General features: G+C 42.7%; 1 protein-coding gene across 3 annotated transcripts in view; it reads left to right on the top strand.

The window, feature by feature from the left end:
* The first annotated feature begins 416 nt into the window (after window positions 1-416).
* The window catches only part of CPAMD8 (C3 and PZP like alpha-2-macroglobulin domain containing 8), a 55439-nt gene continuing 40893 nt past the window's right edge, over window positions 417-14962 (top strand). For 2 of the 3 annotated variants that reach the window (XM_075078109.1, XM_075078108.1), the window contains exons 1-14: window positions 417-610; window positions 2893-3044; window positions 4317-4339; window positions 6859-7024; window positions 7164-7216; window positions 7685-7702; window positions 8679-8733; window positions 8871-8984; window positions 9789-9873; window positions 10171-10279; window positions 10759-10986; window positions 11144-11314; window positions 11692-11820; window positions 14088-14277. In XM_075078109.1, the coding sequence (XP_074934210.1) occupies window positions 528-610; window positions 2893-3044; window positions 4317-4339; window positions 6859-7024; window positions 7164-7216; window positions 7685-7702; window positions 8679-8733; window positions 8871-8984; window positions 9789-9873; window positions 10171-10279; window positions 10759-10986; window positions 11144-11314; window positions 11692-11820; window positions 14088-14277 (1576 nt within the window). In that variant the 5' untranslated portion in view covers window positions 417-527. Of the gene's footprint in view, window positions 611-2892; window positions 3045-4316; window positions 4340-6858; window positions 7025-7163; window positions 7217-7684; window positions 7703-8033; window positions 8158-8678; window positions 8734-8870; window positions 8985-9788; window positions 9874-10170; window positions 10280-10758; window positions 10987-11143; window positions 11315-11691; window positions 11821-14087; window positions 14278-14962 lie in introns of those variants that run through there. The other variant, XM_075078111.1, reaches the window with a different exon arrangement.

Genomic DNA, 14962 nt, shown 5'->3' with positions numbered 1-14962 from the left:
CTTCAGCGGCTCTCGCGTGTGCGTGGGGCACACGGGCGCCGCCGGGGCTGGAGCGGGAAGGCGGAGAGCGCGGGCAGGTGCTCTCCCGGGGCCGGCCGGGCTCGGCAGGAGAGGAGCCGACGCCGCGGCAGCCCTCGGGGAGGAAGGCCGGCCGGGCCGGGCTGTCAGGGCTGCAGAGAGGATGGTGAAGGTGAGGAGCGGTGGCTGGAGGCGGGAGCCCGCCGGGGCCTGGCGGCGCACCTGGGCCCGGGCCGGGGGGGCGGAGGTGCGGAGCCCGGCCCCCTCCCCCGGTGCACGCTGTCAGGAGCAGGCGGGGAGCCGAGACAAAGAGCCGGGGCCGGAGCCGAGCGGGCACCGGGGCCAGGAGGGGGCGGCCCGGGGGCGGGGACGCGGCGGGGGCGGCGGCCAGAGGCACCGGGGAGCCGAGCCCGGGAGCGGGGCGGCGGGGAGCTGGGGCTGCTGCTCGCCGGGAACAAAAGGCTCGTCCTGCCCGCCGAGAGCGCCGTGGCCTGGGGCTCCGGAGCACCATGTCCCGCCGGGAGCCCGGCTGCGCCTGGGGCTTCCTCCTGACCCTCTACAGCCTGAGCGCAGCCCAGCCCCGGGAGAGGCAGTGAGTACCGGGGGGAAGCGGGCAGCCTCCCCGCGGAGGGTGGCGGGCAAGGGGGGACGCACACGAGCCCCTCTGCTCTGCGAAGGGCTCCGGGGGTGGTCGCACCAGCCGCTTAACAAAGCCTGCGCAAGTCCCCCGGAGGCGCTGGGGTCGGGGAGGCGAGGGGCGGCGATCCCCCAGCCCAGCAGCACGTTTGTACTCGCCGGTGCAAAAGTGGATAGCGCAGGGAAAGGGGGGAAGGAAAAAAAAAAAAGGCAAGCCTCCTTAGAAATACCTGCCTTTAGCTCTTCTAGCGAGCGGCTACAAAGCTTTTATGTGCAAACAATTATTTAAGGAATCCGGGGTGTTGCGCAGGGGCTGCTGTTGTGCTTGGGATGGTTGAAGGTAACGTTGGTTGCTCCCGAAGAGCATGGGACGCATTCTTGTGGGGAAAACCATCCGGGGAGAAACATTTCACTGCGGGGAAAGTTCTCTGGCTCTTAGAAATTGAAGCCACAGCTCGTTCCAGTGCGTTGAGGTTAACTTTGATTAAGGTTTGCTTTGTTCTTTATCCCTAGCTTATTATAGCCCGTCAACATCGTGAATAGTTGCATTAACTGAGTGCCATGGAGAACTTATTTTCACTTGCTTACCAGAAAATATTTCGCGTCCTGCCAAGTTTTGGTGTAACCGGACAGAGCTGTTAGTCAAAAGTGCTTGAAGGATCTGTCCGGTCACTGTCAAGTTAACTGTTTATTTGCCAAGTGAGAGATTTAGTATTCAGATGCCACTTATTAAGTGATTTAAATAGCCTTATCAAGGGACTGATACTTCAGACAGAGTTGCAGCAATTTAGAACAATGTGAATACATGTGCTTCACATATGGCACTGAAGCGCTGTGCTTATGTGACAGTTTGAATCTAATCATTTCATACTGGATGCAGATGGTACTCTTTCCCCCTCCGCAACAAGATCAGCTATGTCTTACTTACCAAGAATTTGCAGGCTAAGTAGTAACTTTTTATTGTTATTTATTATTGTTCTGCTGAATTTTCAAACCTGGCAACCATAAGGTTTTGAATCTGCAAGTACCCCGTGCAATTTAACTCAAATGCCACAGAGATCTGAACTTCCTTTGGGGGTAATGGGATCTCCATGGCAATGAGGCCTGCTGAGAGAGAAACATGGGGTTGGAATTTGATAAAAGATGACTTGGGGGCTGTAAAACACCATCATCCTCATCCCAAAGTGATAATTAATCATGAACTAAAGCAACCTGGCTCATGGAGCTGTGGAAAGGCATGGGCTGAGAAATTGGGCTTAAAAGAGCCATATGAGGAATTGCCTCATTTTAAAAAAAATCCTTTTGGGGAGAAAAAAAACCCACAAAGGTGTGTCATGAAGAGAATATAAATGTGTTGCTTACAGCCCAACACATCAAAGAGCTCAGAGGCTGTAATGCTTTTAGTTGACAAGTTCATGGCGAGGTGCCATTCAACAGAGAGGAATGGTACAGATTCCATTCAGAAACACAAGGGTTGTAGCATTATATGGGAGGTCGTCCAGGGTGGCTTTAAAATTGTGTGTGTGCCTGCTAAAATCATTCCTTTTTGCTGGGGTTTTTAAACTTGTAGGATATAATTGCTTGGACAAGAAAGTGGTAGCAGAACTGAGAATTTGAGCCCAATCTTGTAACTGCAGTTTCTGGGCTGCTTCTGTATAACTTGGAAGTTTAGGCGTGTTACATGTATGCGAGCCAGACGTTTAGGAAGCGCTGAGTATCAGCACTGAGACTCACTTTTTTTTTTATGTATTAAGTTGAACTATGAAAGAGAAGCCATGAAAAATAATTGAGGCAAAAATATCAGAAGTATCTAAATTGTTTCATAAACAAAACGTCACCTACAAAACTCTACTGAAGGTTCAGGTACCTCCTTATTCTTCCATGAACTTCAGACTTTTTGTGATTAGCTAGTCATATATTTAGCTTGTTTATATGTTGTATATAAATATGTTTATATATAATGTATATGCAGTAAACCTCAGTATTACTGTCTTTATTCAAATACTACGGATTTGTAAGCCACTTAGGCTCTGTTCGTTTCTATGCACATTCTGTGTTCATTTTATGCATATTAGATATAGGCCTAGACTGCCAGCAGTCACAAATGTGACCCTACAGGGGCAAATATATTGCAGAGTAGTCTGTTCTTTTCCTTTTATTATACATAAAGTGGCTTACAGATAACAATCACACTCTAGTTGCTGTTCTTGACCGTTCACTTCCAATTTTGCTCCTCAGGGGCTATTTGATTGCGGCACCTTCTGTTTTCCGATCTGGTGTTGAAGAAGCTATAAGCGTAACCATCTTTAACTCTGTCAAGGAGACAACAGTCCAGATTCAGTTAGTAGTCAAAGGAGAAACTGTGTCACGAGGCCATGGAACAGTTCTGGGTAAGTTCCAGTTATTCTGAACTTGAGAACTAGTTTGTAAGTTGAGGCACTGTGGGAGAACATCAATATCTCGCAGAGAATTGCTTTAGACGATAACAGAACTGGAACCAAACTAATATTTAATTCATTGCGAAACATTCTCAGTTGATTGTGCTAATTGATGTATGTGATCTCAGACATCCAGGACTCATAATTTTGGACACCAAGTCATACAGAGACCCTGGATAACTGATATTCAAGAGTTTTATAGTGAATATCTTTCCTTTTGGAACCCGAATGTTTGACACTGGGGAGCTGTATAAGGAGTAAGATAAGATGACTTTAAAGAAAAATGTAAAATCTACATCATCATCATCGTCGTTTTCTACCCTTGTTTAACATGAGTGCTGGAAATGCAATCTCCCCATCTTCAGGACTGAGTATTTCTGAGAGAGGTGGTAATATTTGTGCAGTTGGATAAGTCTTTAAAATCCAAGACAGATACCTCTTTGTCCTGTGTGTAAAGACAAAAAGTGTTTTGATTATGTACAACTTAATACTGAATGAATTTATATTAGTGAAAATAAAGTCCAGTAGCGCTGTTCTACTGCTGCTGGTAGCGGTGTAAGCTGTAATCTAGACAAGGCTCAGGCAATCAGGCTCTTTAACCATCATGTTTTAACCCTTCTGTGTATAAAAAACAGGAGTTATATAAAAGCCATTTCCTTTCTCGGAACAGATTGTCTCTGGTTTTATTCTCCCCTTGTTGTCTTTGAAATTGGCTGACAATTGCTAAGTAATTCAAAGGGAGTGATGCTAACACATGTGGACGACATATGCTAAAGAGAAATCTTAGGTATGGCCGTATCCGGCAATCAAAATAGAGTCTATGAGTGTTTGTTTTGAGAATTATTCAAGCCCCAAAAGAAGCCAGGTCCTTTTTACAGCAAAATACTTCTGTAAGCATAGGATGCTCTGTGCTGAAACCTCAGCCTTGGTGTTACTGTCTGACCATAGAGCACTCTGCGGTTTACCTTGGGCAAAAATTGTAAATAAATGTGGACCAAGTTTAGTTTGGAGAACTCTGCTAGGCCTGACTTGCTCACCCTGCAGGTTGTTTTACACAATGCAAGAAAATTGCTTCAGGTGAAATCATAATGAAGGGGTGTTGCGGTGGGCAGCTCTACGACATGGGGTATCCTTTCACTCAACTGCAAAGGTCTAAAATGTTAGTACCTTACCTTGAGAAGAATCACACCCTCTCTCTCTCTCTCTCTCTCTCTCTCATTTTAGATAAAGGAACAATTAAACTGAAGGTGAGTGTCAATTATTTTAAGATGTTTTTGGTGAAAACATGAGGGACTTGCCTTCAACCACGTCAGGCATTGCTCTCTGAGCAGCTGTGGCACAAACACGGGTCACATTCTGGTGCACACACTAAAGAGGAAGCAACCTTCGCAGAGGAAGAGTGGAGAGTGAGAAGAACAAAGTTTAATCCACCGCAGCTCATCTGTCAGTCCCTTATACCACTGAAGAAAATCAATGGCTGAATCTGTGGCTCGTTGCTCAACATAAAGTTCAATGTTGTGATTATTTCATAAGAATGGCAGTGCATAGTGCTATGTAAGTGACATGGAGCATTGGACAGACCACAGAAATCTGTAGAAATGGCAGATTTTTGAACATTGTGTCTCTGCTAATTACTCTGCTACTATGATGTTACTTAAAAAACATAAGCTTTCACCAGTTTTGTCTACATTTTAACCTTTGATGTTAGTAATATTTTACCCATCAGCATAGTCCATAAAATGAAGCTCACCCATACTGAAGAGATGGAAGGAATGAAAACAACTTTTTATTTCCGAAGAGGATTTGTAGTGGAGTTAAATGATGATGAATTGAAATGTAGTTCTGGCAGAGAGTTCCAGTGGCCATTAAAATGAAATTACATATGCTTATCTTGGTAAATGACACTTTTTAAAGCAATATCGGGCTTTATTTGAATCCCTAGGGTACTGGAGATCTGGACTGCAGTGAAAGGTAGTCATTCTTACAGCAAAAGGATATCCTGTGAAAGATCTCCCTGCTTTGCACCTTGTATGAGTTACCTTCCCCCATGCCAGGGAGTGAGCTAAATGCTACCAGTTCAGATTTCACTGTTCACTGAAAGAAGCAGTTTAGTTTATGCTGTATGTAGGCCTAAGCGATACCATATAGAGAAAAATGAAGCCATTTTCATGGTTTCTGAGAGATAATTTGGCTGTGCTTCCCTGCTGGTACAGGACCTTTGTCTCCATCCCTCTTCCTAGATTTTTGAAAAATGGGGTGTAATTTCAAAGTAATATGAGTTTTCAGTCATGTTGTTGATTAGGGACCATCAAAACATTTGGAACTGGAAGAGGTGTATGATGTATTGTGTTTGGTCATCTGCGGTGGAAGATTATTGCTTCAAATGTAGGCAAAACAGAGCTGGACTGAAGAACAAGTCTTAAGTGTTGGATCTTTTAACGTAGTCAGGGCTTGCTTTGGAGTTGTCATCTCTGATGGGAGGTAAAGGGGGTACGTGGAACAAATCATATGAATATTGAGTTGTGATGTGCTCCTGAATAGCAGTAGCTAGTACCACGCAGAGCCATCAGCTCTGGATAGCATGCCAGATTAGTCACTGTAGCATCTTACCCTGTGTAAAAAAACTTCCATGTTGCATCGCTAGCTCTTGGCCGAAGCTGGTCACGTCTGAATGAGTTTTTTCTATGCAGTGCTGAAAGGAAAATGGTCTATTTTCTTTGCAGTGGATGCAGGTATTTGGGAAGAGTTCTGCTGTATTGCAGTAGCACAGCATAGATGCCTTTACTGCGCCTACTGTGTCAGCTACATTGTCGTTGACCTATAAGTAAATCAAAGCCTTGGATTTACAGAAGTCTGTCTAGCTTCGTGATGGTCTGTCATGACTGATTGAATCTCCTCTGCCTTGGTAGCGTACTCCCACAGGTTTCTCTGCCTTCTCTGTAATTTTTGTATGGCTGATGTTGATACTGCTCTGTCCTGCCAGTGGTTGGACTCTGTCTGGGAATTAGGTTCTAGAAAAGCGTTGACACTTCCCCGCCTTTACTGGGCTAATATAGAAATACATAAGTATCTATTCCTTTCATTTCAAGAAGGTATAATACAGACCTGTGTAATAGGAAACGTCAGCAGTTATACCAAATGCTATAGATTTCTTTATCCAAAGACTGTAACTCATTGTTGAATAAAATCTGCAGTGTCATTGCTGATTTTTGGTTTTATTTATTTATTTCACTCTCTAGTTATGACATGTTGTCATAAAATTTGTGCATTCTCAGATTTTTTTACTTTGTAATTTTTAATCTAATGTAATTTTAAAAGTCTTTATTTCTCTGAGCAACTCGTTGAAAATGTGCAAGCAAGCATGTTTTGGTTTGGCTGGGTTTTGTTTTTTTTTTTTGTGGGATGGTTTGTTTTGGTTTTTTCCTTCTGGCAGAAGAGCCGTGTCTTCCATAGCATGGTTGATTTCCCCATGTAACACACCTTCTTTAGTGGAAGCTGCACATGTAGATCAAATATCACTTTGTTTGAGCGATAAAGAAAGGGTAGAAGAGAATTCCCTGCTGGGTTTTTAGCAGGACTTTGCCTCCTTTGAAGTTTATACATTATAAAAGGTCTAGTATGTTCTTCATTTTCATTTTATTGCTAACACATAGTTACACTGAAATGCAGCAGGTGGCTGCTCTTTGCTCACTTCAGTGTCAATTATATTCCCCAGAAAGCTCAAAGGCTTTTCTGCGTCTTCCTCACCTCGTGGCCTGTTTTCTAGGTGCCTCCAGGACTTCGTGGACAAGCACATCTAAAAGTCTGGGGCAACCGGCATCTAGCGGAGGAAGGCTACATTTTTCATAACTATACCACAGTAACCATTGACAGCAAAGGATCATCAGTGTTCATCCAGACTGATAAACCTGTCTATAAACCCAAGCAGAAAGGTAAAGTGACCTTGGAGACCCTGCCCAAAGCTAGGGCTGCTTTCAAGCAGAACTTTTTTTCAGGGGTAGGTTCTAGGATGAGATACCCTGTTCAGTGTCAGCTGTGATGACTAATAAATTTCCTCTTTTCCTTTTTTAGTGTTGATAAACCTCTTTATGGTGGCTTCTGACTTGAGACCGGTCAATGACAGGGTAAAGAAAACTCTTTTCTTTCACACTGTAAAAGACGATGGAATACTTGGCAACCTGTATTTTATTCTAATGTACATTTCTGCAGGAACAGAATTGGATTTCTTAATCTATTCAGGCAGATCTTGTGATTGCTTGTTATTTACAATTTAGTTTTTTAATTTGGTCACATGACTGTTGAAGGAGAGCACACATTTGTAGTGCTAGCAAATGCTATGTAACCACGCCACAGCAGGTAGAAGGATTTTTCAGAGGCTGGCACTCTGTTTAGGTAACGCACAGAGTGTCACTTTCCCAGTTAGATGTGTGAATGGATGTGTGTTTCTCAGGCTACTCTTCCCAAAGAAGAGATGTTTGAACTTTGTCACTTTTTGCATCATACCTTGCTTGTGTCAACTCAGCCGTTCATCGCAAGAAGGAGAAAAGTAGCTTTGTTTCATAAAGCCTTTTATTCTCTTCTTTTTCTTTCAGATTGAAGCTTATGTGGTGGTGAGTATCTGTCTGCCAATCATCTAGCATGTATCCTGTAGAGGCACAAGATTCTTGTAGCCTTAAGAGGAGCAAGTCACATGTCTGTACCCTTTCGAGTCCATTATGGCCTTTCCCTACTGTAACCTATGCCATTATCTCTATCCCTGTGTCTTTAACTGATCTTTGTGTCTTGCCTTTTTGTTATCACCAACAAATATACTTGTTTTCTACTTCAGTTTCAGAAATCCATTCCCATTTTTCAGCCTGAGAAGAATTGGCTCGTTTCACTGGGGTTTATAAATGTAACAGTCCCACTCAATTTCTCCCTTCTTTTCAATGCAGACACACTCCTATCCTTCATCTGGCTGGGCTGATATAGCAGGGCCAATCTCATCTCTGCACCCAAACATTATGATAGTGGACAATAGAAATTCATGGCAAGGAAAGGGTGCTCCTGTCTTCTTCCTTATGAGGTGAATGAGAGGTTCCTTCTGTGTCTAGTCTTTTTTTTTTCTTTTTAAACCATGTGTTTTCTTTAGCTGTCAGCAAGCAGAAGAATTCACCCTCTTCTCTTGTTTGCATTCAGTCACAGATTTAATGCTGACAAAAACAGCGGGATTAATTTCATCTGTCATCTAAAAGCTGTCTTGTTAGTTGTACAGCTCCCTCTGAATAGAAACAAAGCATCTTCAGAGGCCAGTTCATCCCATCCAAAATAGGTGCCTTAAGATAGGTGGAAGATCTGCCACTTGACAGTGCTTACTTGTGTGCATTGGCTATAGAAGCAGTGTCCTAAAACGAGTACTGAATTTTAGAAAGCAAATAACCCCCGGGTAAAGTATCTTCAGAGAATTTTCGACAGATGTTAGTTACATTTGAGCTGTTAGTGAAGTGTATGTATTACAAAATGCAGTTCTTTGTTGCAAACTGAGTTAAATGTATTAGTGATATTCACTTTCACTGTGATGTTTCTCATTCCTAAACTACTATGCAGGATCCTCGGGGGTCTCGTATGATAGAGTGGAACAATTTGAAGCCATTTTGTTGTGGTAAGTTTTGGATTATTTTTTCCTCGGTGCGCTGTTGTTTGCCTTTGCTTCTGCTTGTACTGAGTTGTGTTCAATAAGTCTTGCTTGACAAGGGCTGAGGAGTGACGCAGTTCACAGTATGTCATTTTCCTTTTCAGGTATTGTAAATATGAGTTTTCCTTTGTCTGATCAGCCAGTGTTTGGTGAATGGCTCGTCTTTGCTGAAATGCAGGGGCACACGTACAACAAATCCTTTGAAGTTCAGAAATACGGTGAGTTGGATCCAAATCAACTTTGACCATAACCCAAGCGCATTTGGAAGAACAAAACATTATGAATGTTTTTCCTTGAGATGAAACACCTGAGAAATAATGCATTTAAAATGTCACGAGGAAGAATTCTTTAGAGACTATATACTTCAGGGATATAGACACTTGCAACTTAACCAAGCCCTTTGTTCATGTCCTCCACACTTCATAAAGGACTTGAAACGGAGTGTCGTATTGCACAATCTATTCATGTAATAAAGACCTAATTTTGCTTTGGAAAACTCTTTAAGACGCTTTCGGTCTGTCAGTGCTTTCCTTCCTTTCCCAGAGCCTGCCTTGGAATTCCAAAGTCTTTTTTTGCTACCCCCCTTTTCAGTGTCATAGTCCCTCTGTTTGATGAACGGTGGGCATCGTTACACCCAGCACACCGTCTATGGCATCTGGCCTGATCACGCTAGCATTTATAGACACTGACAACTGTTAGTAGCTGTATTTCCGACACTTTGTGGGGGAGGCAGTAGCGAGTTGTCCTCTTTACCATGTATCCAAGAGAGAAAGCTTGAGCTCAAATCCTGGACCACAGATACCTCTGAAAAGAAGTAAGAATCTAAGGGTGTGTTGCTAAGGTCATCTTGCCAAGATAGTCTTGGTTTGTTATTTTTGTTGGTTCATTCTCTGCCTAATGTTAGCTGCACTGCCCTCATCCGACCACAAGCAGTGATCTCATCAGAGCTGTGTGTGCTTTTGCTATAGTCTGGACAATAAGATCTCCTTGAAAAGATGCTGTTGTATTTCTTTTCATTGTAGTTTTACCAAAGTTTGAGTTGCTGATCTACCCCCCTCGCTACATTCGTGACCTTTCACTGTGTGAAAAAGGAACTGTCCATGCCAGGTAGGAACATGTCCCAAATAAAGTTTCATTGCTATGGAGTGTAGTGCAGCCACAGGATGGTGCAGTTGCTGGAGCATGGATCTCATCTGCTGCAGACTTCTGAGAAGATTTCTGGTCATCATCAGAAGCTTTCCTATGTAAGAGCCTTCATAAAACATGTTAACAATAACAAGCTGGAAAACCTTCTGTGATATTTCTTCTGTTTTCTAGATGTCTAGGTCACATGGTACTAGCCTTGATATAACCAGGAAAGCAGCAAACAGCTGGAAGTTATTCATTGTCTTCTTTCCATTTCAGATACACATTTGGAAAACCAGTAACAGGAAAGTTAATTGTGAATATGACTATAAATGGCGTAGGGTACTACAGGCATGAAGTGGGACACCCTGTCCTCAAGACCACCCAGGTGATGAGGGAAACTGTTGAGTCAGCTGTGATAAAATGCCTGATCTGTACTCTTTGACGTTAATACCACAGCTGCATTTTATGTTACTGATGGGAGATCAGGAAATAAATGAATGAATGCAGGAATTGGGTCCAGCATAATAAAAATACTGCATATTTTTACATGTTATGTTTATGATTTGGGGGGATGACAATTTTTTGGCCTAGTATTAATTGGTTTTAGAGCATATGTTGCTGAGGGAGGATGTGAGAATGAGGGACTGTGCCAGAGCTAGTCCAGACTGTAGATAAGGGAGGAAAACGAAACTTGCTTTCTTTCCTCCTTCCTTCACCCACTTTCCAATTAATTCCTTCTACTCCACATCCTATAAAAATACTGCTGTAAACTCCTATCAAGTGCCTATGCTTTAGATTTGGCTTCTAAACCCTTTTTGAATGTGAATGCAAACCTATGTTTCTGTTCCCCAACGCACTTCGTAGATGGATGGCTCTGCTGTTTTCGACGTCTGTGTGAAAGACATGATGCCAGCTGATGTTCCGGAACATTTTCGAGGCACAGTCAATATCTGGGCCACGGTGATCAGCTCTGATGGGAGCAAGCAGGTTACCTTTGATGACTCAACACCTGTTCAGAAACAGCTAATTGATATCAAGTACTCCAAGGATACCAGAAAACAGTTCAAACCTGGCCTGCCTTACAAAGGAAAGGTAAGATTAAAAGTAGAGACACTGACATGGGGCTGATATAAGGTTATACTGACTTCATTCCATGTTCTGGTGTGGTTTTCCCACCTGCTGTTTCTGTCGTTGACTGGAATTGCCTATAATATAAAACCTATTGTTCTATAAATGAAACACTTTGTAGGTAGAAGTCACTTACCCTGATGGAAGTCCAGCTGACGGAGTCACTATCCGAATTAAAGCTGAACTCACCCCAAAGGACAACGTTTATACAAGTGAACTGGTATCCAGAAATGGTCTGGTGGAGTTTGAAATCCCCTCCATCCCTACAGCTGCCCAATATGTCTGGCTGGAGGTGGGTGAAAGCTCTTTATAGGATTAGCAGGCTTTAATGTAACTAATCTTGTCAAACCTACACTTTATAAATCAGTGCTACAAACAGGAAATCAGTGCCTTTTAGCTTCAACTTCTTGATTTAAATGCAGCAAACGCTTGCTTTGTTTCTTGCTGCCAATAGAACTGGCGTTGATAACTGTCATGAAAAGATGCTTCTCCAAATCCAGCTTAGCATAGTAGTAAGAGTCCAATATTTGGAAAGTACTGTTGCTGTGTAAAGATGACAAGAGATGAACAGCTGGAAAGTATAAAACGAGAGATGGGGTTACAGGGTAAGAAGAGAGTACAAATCAGATTTGTATGCATGCATAACATTCAGATATTACTTTTGTTAAGACCAAAGTGACAGCGATTGATGGGAAACCGTCTGGGGATCAATATCTGCCAAACTACTTGTCCATCAGTAGCTGGTACTCGCCCAGCAAGTGTCACATCCAGCTCCAGGCACCAGATAAACCTTTCCAGGTATGTTCGCTTCATATTCCATCGTGACAACAACTGCATTTCTTGGCTTAAAGTACTTTGTGTAAATTAAATATTTCTGGCCATTTCTGTTTCTGGGATCCTGCACTGTTTATTGTTTCTGCTACAAAGGCTGAAGTAGCTGCGCTTCAGCAGCCAAATAATTGTTTGATGGGGGCTGCACGCGGTTCCAAGCAAAGTGCCTTTGATGCTTTGCGCAGCATCTTTCTGCTTTGTGTTTTGGGGACAAGGGAGAGAGGGCGGATCAGTCAAGTTTGTCATGTTTGAATATATGTTCTGTGCACCTCCAGTAACGTTCACATGTGAATTGTTTGGCGATAATGACATGCTTTAGTTCAAGTCAACAAATGCTGAAAGGTTGGAAGTGAAATTAATGGGAGTAGCTTAACTACTAAAAATCCAAATTAGGACTATGCAGTCTCACTAGAACTCCCAGTTTAAATCTCAGCTGGATCTGTTTAGTCTTCAGTTATTGAACTATGAATGTAGTTACTGTGTTTTCTTTTGTAGTTTTTGTTGGAGCCTCTCTAAAAATACAGCCCTTCCATATAAAATTTGTCATGATCTCTCTCCTAAAGGGAAGATCTGATTTAACCATGATTTCTGTTGCATATTGTTTTACTGAGAGTTGTTTAGGGTTTTTTCCTTACCCAAGAAGATGCTCTGAGGGTCTGCGTGTTGCTTGGAGGGGGGGAAAAAAAAGTGGGTTTTGGCAATGTACATACTTAGATTTCTATTATCAGCAGATCTGTCAGGTTGGTTTCAGACTCTTTGTATCCAAATAGGAGCGTTTTTTATCTTTGCATTTCATGGTAGTTTAATGGCTAATTAATCTTTTACAAGTTTCCTGAGGTATGGAAAGGGGATTATACACTGCTAATCTGAACACATTGTTCTTATTATAACCTGATTAGAACTAATTCTTCTGTGGGAAAGCTAGGAGTTGGATGACCAGCTGATGTGGGAACTGTTTCCCTGCTTTGCCAGCTCTTACTGGGTGTTCCAATTAGCTACATTCATTTTTTAATGAATTGTTTCATCATTTGCACTGGGGAATTCTTAATACTTCAAATATTTAATGTCACGAGGCACTTCTTGGACTCTGTGGCATTCTCACTGTATTTAACCATTAGCAGCTCCTTGTATTCAAGTCTCTGCCATTTTGGTTTGTACCATATGTACATTCTGCAAAGATAACGCTGTTAGTGCTGAAAAAAGAGGTTTTTTCAAAAGATTTCCTTGGGATTTAACGTTGCTATTCAGCCTTAAGAGTCTTCGTTGGTCAGTGCTATGCTTTGAATGGCGGGAAGATCAGGCGTGGAAGTTTTTAAAGAAATCCTACCTAATGCAAGTGTTAGCTGTTCCTCGTATCCCAGGAGCGAGAAGGTTGTGTTCCTCGGGAAGTTGGCTGCTCCACAGAAGGCTTATTACTCAGCCCGACACAGCTCAGTCCTAATCCCATGACTGAGCACCAATGTCTATTCTGTTGGGATTGGCGGTATTTGGGGGATTTTGTCTCGAGGGAATTCAGTACTTGGCGAGTACCTCTGGGTCTAGGGCTTCAATGCACAAAAAGTGCAGGAAGTCAGTGTGCTGCCCTGAAGCCTATATTGCAGGCATCAGATGAGTTTGCCCAGAAAAAAGCAGCTTGCTTCTCATTTATTTGTGTTTGACAGCTCCTTGAGTGCCAGACTTGCAAATTAATATCAAGACTTGTGTAATTTCAAAGGATTTTCCCTCAGATCTGTTCCCAGTAACTTCATGCCACATTGGTTATGTTTGAATTAGTATTTGCCATATGAAAGTAATCACCATGTATAATCTCAATTAAACTGGAAAGCCTATCAGATGCACATCTCGTCCCACCCCCAACCCATCTCTTTCTTTTTTGGGCTGGACTACTGAAGGGGTGTCTAAAATTCAACCAATTCTGACAGCTGCTCTGTGCCAAAAGGCTTAACTTTCAGGATTCCAGAGATTCCTTTATTGTTTTCATTAATGCATACAACCCCCCAGCCCATTCTCCTGTTAGATTTGCAGGGAGTGAAGAGTTGAACACAGGCCCCTTTTTGTTGTGAAGAAAGTCCATGAAAACAGCGCTAATGTGATATACTTTTCAATGCATATGTTTCTTAGGAGAGGGGTCACATCTCTTGTGGACTGAAACCCAAACAGATTTCTGTGCTTTATAAATAAAAAGCATGCATTGTAACAGACCAGATCTTTTGCTTTTCTGTCTCTGGGTGCAGGCAGGAGAGGAGGCTTGGATTGCAGTGAAGTCCACATGTCCTTGCAACTTCACTCTACATTATGAAGTGGCATCGCGAGGCAACATTGTCCTTTCAGGACTGCAGCCCAGTAACGTCACCCAGCAGAGGAGCAAAAGAGCCACCTTCCCCTCTGAGGAGAACATTGATATCACACGCTTCCCAGGAACAGGTAGCTAGCATCAGAAACACAAACTCACCCCGATTTTCAGGGAAAACCAACCTTTCTCCAAATCTAAGTATCCTCTTTTTTGAATTTGATGCTCCTTAAAGGGCATAGAATAATTTTGTGCAAGAAAAATAGTGATATCCATTGGACACACAGTCACAGAGAAAAAATAAATTTCTCCAAGAGGGATAATTCTTGGGGCGTTTTCTATAGTCGTTCTCTGTTAAGAAAACTGTAGCCTTTCTTAATAGGCTTGGCTTGGGATCAGCTGAGTGGTAGCGAAGCGTATGATGGTGCTGGGGCAATTTACTACGTTGGTTGAGCTTGAACTAGGAAGAGCACATTAGATGGACTGATAGCATGGATCAGGCTGAAGGAGAAGATCATGCCGTTAGCATTGAGAAGGGAAATGAAGTGTGGACTCCTAGTTTGTACAAGGAATAACAGAAAGACAGACATAAATCTGGTGAATTCAGGAAACGGGGAGATAAAGAATGATATGCTTGGGAAATGCATGCAGCTGCCAAAAGAGAAGTCTGCCTATGCTAGTAACACGCCTGCAAGAGCAGCCGGTTTCAGATAGGGGAAAAGTAAAAGACTTTTCCCTAGATGTACCCACCCAGCTTCTTGTAATTGGTGGTTTAAGAACTTGTAATAACTTTCTGCACTGAGGCTTGGTTCTGAGGTG

This window comes from Phalacrocorax aristotelis, chromosome W (assembly GCF_949628215.1).
Source record: "Phalacrocorax aristotelis chromosome W, bGulAri2.1, whole genome shotgun sequence".
In the NCBI taxonomy this organism is placed as follows: domain Eukaryota; kingdom Metazoa; phylum Chordata; class Aves; order Suliformes; family Phalacrocoracidae; genus Phalacrocorax; species Phalacrocorax aristotelis.
The sequence above is the reverse complement of the archived record's forward strand: the minus strand, read 5'-3'. Positions and strand labels throughout refer to the sequence as shown.